We start from the raw sequence: 7500 nt of genomic DNA, 5'->3' as shown, positions 1-7500 counted from the left end.
ACAGGAAAGAAATACAAATGGAGGAAAATACATACCCTATCACAAGCACCGTATGTTTTTGTATATGTTAGTTTTTCCTGATGCCTTTCCTAACAAAACATGTCTAGTGAGTAGGAAACAGCCTTCCACATTGAGAGTTCACTATGAAAAACTATTCTGAGCTTTCTCTTAGATGAATATGCAGGTACCGACAAACTAGGCTTGAGTAAATTCCATTGGTTTGGGTCAATTACATTAATAATAAAGGATTACTTGTGTTTCTTGTTTTTCTCAATTACAATTACAGATAATGCCGGTTATATTTTCAGGAACAGCAGTCGGTGTTTCATAACGTTTCTTCTCATGGTCGTCTCCAGAATAAATCCTCGTGATCTTGCTTCTAAACAGTCAGCTATATCTGCAAATATATTTTTGAATGATCTGAAACCTAATTTCTTGTATAAATATATATAAATTTCAGCATTATAATATCACTTCCGAGTTGTAGCACTGCTTGAGGGCGATGGCATTGGCACTTCTCGACTTCCTCTCGCGGTTCCAATCAGCTGACGATGATGACAACGCTGCGGCTGACGAGGCCGGCGACTGAAGGATGAGGCTGTGTCTCCGTCTGGATCGAAGGATGGATGAGTGGGTGGAATGGTTTGGTTGTCTTGAGGCTGTGGTTGATTTGGTCGTCTGTGTTTAATCGTATGTATATTTGTGTTATCCGATTGTTTGGTTATACTGTAGTGACCGGAGCGCTGGGAATGCCTGAGTCTCCCCTGAAGAAGGCCGACTTAACCGCGCAAACGCACGTGGACGATACCTCTTCCTTCTTCGTACTTTTTTTTATTGGTTTTATATATTTTATTTCATCCTGCACTGTATCCTTGTTTTTTTAAGGGAACCATAGCCATTTTATTTTATTGTTTTTATATGCACTCTTTTAAAGCTGGGGTAAGAACTTGTATACCCTTTTTAGCTTAGTTTAAAGCTTTTAACTAGTTTAAATAGCCTTTTTATTGGGAGTAAGGGCTTGTAACCCCAAGCTTACAGTAAAGCAAGCTGTCTTTCTTCGGCGGAACCTGCCACGCCATCTAGGGAGGGAGAAATTAGTCAGTTCGTTCCCGGGGCTAGTTACTAGCCCACTAATTAAATCCTTGCTGGGGGTCGGCTATATATAGCACGGGAACTGAGCGGGGGTAGGCAGGGGTATAGGTTGAACGTCCTAATAGCGGCCGATGTAAACCCGGTGGAAGCTATTGACGTTGTTTTTGTGGTTTCCCCTGTGGTCGTAAGGACGTTTTAACGGCAGTAAGGTGGGATATATTAAGCTTTTCATTTTTTATGATAAAAACTGAGTGCTTCTTTGTCTTGTTTTAGGTTCTGGTTTCCGTATTTGTTTTAATGTTTAAATTTTGGTGTTTACCTGTTTTACGTGTTTTTAGAATGTCTGTTTTAATAAATGTGTATTTTTAAGATCCGTGAATGAAATTCCTCTTTTTACTTAAACCTTTTTAAAGAGACATATGAGACCATACTTGGCTACCTGTGGCAAGCAATTGACCACCTTCTATCAGCCCTTAAGGCTGACACGCACTCCCCTCGGATTTCAACACGCTTACCAGACAAACTCTTGTTGATTGGGTCATTTTTCCTTTTCTCACACGCATACTTTCCTTTTTACCAGTTTATAGCCTTCTACACGTCTTCTTCTTTTGGTACACTTATTGTTCCTGGACGTATTAACCAGGTGGTGGCAGCGCTAATGACCTAATTAACGAGGGTAATTAAAGTAATTAAGTCGATCACTACAATACAAATACTGTTGTTGTTGTTTTTGTCTTCTACACCTGTTCGTCTTTCTCAATAAATTTTGTAAGAAGGATTCTTGAATCAGGTAATGTTTTATTCACTGATATCTTATGCATGGAATAAACAGTCTATTTAATTGAAGATTTTTCCTACACATGCGTGAATGACAGTTATAAAGGGATGAAAATACCTAAGGTTCACGTGTTTAGCCCACTGTCTTTACATATGCATACACAGATAGATAATGGTTCTAGTTATAGACAAGTATAGTCATATCCACTGGTTTATAGCATATAGGTGTGTATATATATTCATTCAAGTATATGTATGTACGTGTGTGTGTATATATAATTATATATGTGTATATGTAATATATATATATATATATACATATATAAAGAGAGAGAGAGAGAGAAAGAGATTATGTAGATGTATAAGTGCGTGGGTATGTAATATATATATATATATATATATATATATATATATATATATATATATATATATATATATATATATATATATGTGTGTGTGTGTGTGTGTGTGTGTGTGTGTGTGTGTGTGTGTGTGTGTGTGTGTGTGTGTGTCTATGTATGTATGTATGTATGCATATATGTGTGTGTGTGTCTATGCTGTTTATATATACAATATCATCATCATCATCATCATCATCAAGGGGCTAACGCCCACGGGGGTGCGTGGCCGCATCCACCCTTCGCTTCCAGCCATGAAGGTCCCTCATGGCGAGTCTCCAGTTAGGCCCTCAGCCCATCTCTAATTTCTCCCGACAGGTCTCATCGAGCTGCCCAAGTCATGACCTAGGTCGTCCCACGGGCCTACTTCACCTAGGATTGTCTCTCAAATAGACAACCTGATAGGCAGGGTCATCCACAGAGAAACGAGCTAGGTCCCCATATAGCCTGAGTTGGCGATCCCGGATTTTGTAAATAACAGGTCCCATGCCAGTCTCACGGTGTAACCGCCGGCTGGAGACGTGGTCCTGCCAACTGTACCCCATGATCCGGCAAAGAGACTTGTTACAAAAGGCATCAAGACAAGACTCCAAGGCATTAGATACCGTCGAGGTTTCGCTTCCATAGAGCAAAACTGGCAGTATCAAGGTCTTGAAGACACATAGGTACCGACATCTCTAAATGCTCTTGTTGATCGGGTTCATGGCTCCTGCTGCCAGACCAATTCGTCTACTGACTTTTTGGTCTGACAGCCCAGAGATGTGGACTATGCTACCAAGGTATACAAAGCTCACTGTGACTTCAGCGTCCTCACCACAAGCATGGAACAACTGAACAGGTTCCCCTAACAGGCCCCCAAAGTCCTGAATCTTGGTCTTGGTCCAAGACCTCTAGGTCCAAAGGCTTCGCCTCATTGCTAAATGCATCAAGAGCCGCCACCAGTGACTCCAGGGACTCAGCCAATTATGTTGCTATCCTGTCTAAGTCAAGGTCTGAGATCCTGATATTGCCCAGTGTTGCTCCACACTAACTTTCGGTAGTAGCTATGCCCATTATCTTGCTCATGCAGGTGTTGAAAGGTGTTGGTACAAGGACACAGCCTTGCCTCACCCCTGAATTAACAGGGAAGAAGTTTGACAGGCCCCCACCACACTTTACAGCATTTTCAGTACAGGTATATAGGCTTGCTATTAAGGCCAATAATCTATATCAGAGTTCCTCTGAGTCTTAGAATCTCCCATAGCGTTTCTCGATTCACCGAGTCAAACACCTTCTTGAGGTTGATGTAGGCTGCAAGCAACCCACGACGGCGTTCCACAATTACTTGAAGCGCTAGGATACGGTTTATTGTGAACTTGCCAGGAGTGAATCCAGACTGCTCTTGTCTCTGGTGCCGTAGTACGCCAATGGACTCCTGTGCTGTTTTGAGCGTTTTGTGCTTGAAGAACTCCCAAAGAGCAACTGGGTCCATCAGGTTTTCAAGTTCTGTGAATCGATCAGACACTGGCGTGGCGAACCCATGGGCACACACCTCCTCCCTCAAGTGAAACACCCTAGTGTGGCCAATGGAGGGACAAGGAGTTTTGAAGTGGACCCGTAGGGTAGCCACTACCAGCCTATGGTCAATGCCACAAAACTCGGCACTCCAGTAAACCCTGCAATTCTGCTAACAAGAATGTGTTCGATCTCCATGGCCACTGTACCTGTATCACTACACCATATCCAGCGATGCAGGTTGAAGCGCTGATACCAGGAGCCAGAAAACCTCATTGGTAGGAGCATATATAGCAATAAGAGACATGAAGCCAAAAGCATACTTCAGTCTCAGTGCCATAATACACTCATCAACCAGTGTTACCTCAACTACCGAGGGATGAAGTCGGCTGAAGATAACTATGGCTACTCCCTGGAGGTGATGACCATTGCCATGGCACGACCAGCAGTAGGTGTACCCACCCATACTGATCGTGCCGCTGCCAAGTCATCTCACCTTCAAGAGGGCAGCCACCTCAACTCTCAACTGCTCCAATTCCCTCGATAGCAGAGGTAATTGCTCATCCTACCATAAGGAAAGGATGTTCCAAGCGCCTACCCAGATAGCTCGCCTGAGGTTAAACCTTGGGCAGTCGCTCTGGGAGGACGCCACCTCTGCCACCCCCGCCGACACAGGCTGTGGGGCCCAACGTTCGCCTGTGGGGTTCCCTAGGGCTTTGCCTCACAAGCCTCATAGTGGGTGAGTTGCTTGTCCCGCCTGCCAGGGTGCAGGTGGGACAAGTAACTCTCATTCCCATCCTGTACCCCAATATTTGTCCTCCAAATGGGACCCACAGCCCACTTCGCTTGTTGGGTGGGAGGAAAAGCACCTCTTCCCCAGCATATCCATTTGTTTTGGTTGCTGCCAGTGAGTTATTTGGGGGGAGGAAGGCTGACAAGGCCCACCTCCCCCAAGCCGCCCATTAATTCCAGGGGCAGGAGTCGGTACAGAGCCAGGGTGTGTCTACACACTGGTGGGCCATGGCTCCGTACCTCTGGGGCCTCTTGCTGCTCCGAGATCCCCCACAGTTTAGCCTGGGACCGCAGGGTACCCAGTTTCCATAGGTGGCCACGAGGAAGCACTGCAGAAGTCTCAGTGATGGAAAGGCTTATGCAGAGCTGCTCCCTTTTTCGCACTACGCTAGCCAGCGGTGGCAGCTGCAAGCGAAAAGGCAAGCTATATACAATATATATATATATATATATATATATATATATATATATATATTTATATATATATATATATTATGTACGAAAATATATAGAATTATATATATTTTGTATATATACAATATCTATATAGATATACAGTATGTATGTATATATATACATGCTTATATACTGTATATGTACAGATAGTGTATATATACAGTGTGATTATTAATATATGTACATATGTCTATATATGTGTATGTAGGTATGTACACTGTATATTTATATATTTATGTATGTATGAAAAGAACAGCTGCAATAAGAAATGAAACAATTTCAATTCAACAGTTTCAATTCTTATTACGGCTGTTTCTCTTTTCATCTTTTTGTACACGGTATTGTGTGTTTGTATACATATATATGCATGCTTCTGAGTATACATATACGATACATATATACTATATATATGGATGTCTTTATTTATATAGGTCTTGATGCCCTTTGCAAGAGGTCCTTGCGCTGGACTATGACACGGATAGCAGGAACATGTTCCCAATCAGCGGGTACACCGTTGATTGGGCACATTTTATTAGTGTAATATTTGCACGAGGTCATTTGCAATTGTTATGATTACAAAAAGTCAGCCACAGGTACAAGTACAATAACTTAATTGCTTTACAACTCAATCAAAATTACAGTTATTCACAGTTCTAGTAACTTTTAAACTTAATGACTGTCAGTTACCTATTTGTGGGATTTCTTTGCTTGTTTAATTCACTTACATGTGTTTCTCTATTCCATTTTTTCTGTAATTACTAATCATGATTCTTAAATCATATTGTTCATTTAGAATGACTGCATTATTTTTAAGTCAATTTTCAAAACAACGTTCAGACAACCTCAGGGTATATAAACATCCAGTGACTTAGTAGTGGTGAGTGTGGTAACTGTAATCATACATATATAATTCGTTTAGATTGACTTTATTGTTTGTAAATCAATTTTCAATATAAAACTCCTTAAGATAACTTCAGGGCAGTACCTTAGTGGTGGTGAGCGCGGTAACCATAACCATAGTGAGTTCCGCTATGGTAGGGACGGTACACGGACTGGCGGTGGTGACCATAGCTGAAACTTGGATCAGCTTCTGGCTCGGCAGATCTCTTGTAGTGGCTGTGAGTATAGGGGGTGTATTGGTAAGAGTGGTAATACACGGGTTGGTATGATCTGTAGCCATAGCTGGCTTCAGCCTCAGCAACGGGGTCAGCAGACCTCTTGTGGTGGTGGTGGACGGATGGAATATAGTGGTGTGATTGGTAGCCGTAGGAATAGGGTCGGTAGTAGCTAGAGGAACCGTAAGAGGGCTCTGCTTCGGCCTCAGGTTCGGCAGACCTCTTGTAGTGGTGGTGGACATAGGGAGTGTTGTGATAACCGTAGGAATAGGGACGGTAGTAACCTCCGTAGGAAAGCTCGGCATCGGCCTCAGGCTCAGCGGACCTCTTGTGGAAACGATGGTAGGGGTGGTAGTAGGTGTGAGGGTAGGCGTGGTGGTGAAGACCGTAACCATAGCTGTAGGCACGACTTGGCTCCGCCTCTCGCTTCTCCACTTCAGAAGCGCAAGCGGCAGCCACCAGGAGCACAAACACCTGATGGTACACAATGTTAAATTAAACACTTATTATAGAAATCAGTCACTCTACAAAATATACATTAATTCTCTCACAGAAGAGCGATCATGCCGAAAGTCTACCCACCAAGTACTTCATCTCTGCAGGATTGTTGAGACGGAACAGGGCGATGTGACTTCGGCAATGCGTCCAGCTCCTTATATACCTGTTCCCACGCAAGACCTTGACAGAACGATAGAAACTGGCTTTGAGTAAGACACGCCCACGTGATATGAAGGAGCCGCCTCTAGGAATTACCTGGGTGTCTTAATCATTAATTGTTATTAATCCCCTGCAAGAGACTAACAGTTCCTTAAAGTAAGGAATTTTCCTTGCACATCTGCGGCTGACATAATGAAAAAAAATCTTAAGTCTAACTTTCTAAGGGCCTAAATAAACAGATTTACAGCATATATATGTGTGTGTGTGTGTGTTTGAGTATGTATATATAATTTATCTGTGTGTATTGATTGGTTTATTAGTGTGTTAATGTATGTATTCATGTATGTGTTTTACTGTGTATGTGTGCATGTATGCATGTTCTCGAATAGGCACGTACATATTATGTATGTATACATTATGCATGTGTGTGTATACATATATAGGTATGCATATGTATATACCGTATATATATATATATATATATGTGTGTGTGTGTGTGTGTGTGTGTGTGTGTGTGTGTGTGTACATACAGGCATTTATATATATATATATATATATATATGTATATATGTATGTATATATATATATATATATATATATATATATATATATATATATATATATACATATACAGATGCATACATACATGCATACATACACAGGCATATAAATAAACCAATAGACAAATAGATAAATATATATATATATACGGTATATAC

General features: G+C 41.7%; 1 protein-coding gene across 1 annotated transcript; it reads right to left on the bottom strand.

The window, feature by feature from the left end:
* Positions 1-5919: 5919 nt before the first annotated feature.
* On the bottom strand, positions 5920-6752 carry LOC119598875 (histidine-rich glycoprotein-like). Its single transcript, XM_037948569.1, has 2 exons — positions 6707-6752; positions 5920-6598 (listed from the first exon to the last, which is right to left on the bottom strand). The coding sequence occupies exons 1-2, from the start codon at positions 6716-6718 to the stop codon at positions 5996-5998; spliced, it is 615 nt and encodes a 204-aa protein (XP_037804497.1). The 5' UTR covers positions 6719-6752; the 3' UTR covers positions 5920-5995.
* Between the last annotated feature and the right edge of the window lie 748 nt (positions 6753-7500).

This window comes from Penaeus monodon, chromosome 42, assembly GCF_015228065.2.
Source record: "Penaeus monodon isolate SGIC_2016 chromosome 42, NSTDA_Pmon_1, whole genome shotgun sequence".
Taxonomy (NCBI): domain Eukaryota; kingdom Metazoa; phylum Arthropoda; class Malacostraca; order Decapoda; family Penaeidae; genus Penaeus; species Penaeus monodon.
Note: the sequence above shows the minus strand (reverse complement) of the source record. Positions and strands in the feature narration are given on the sequence as shown.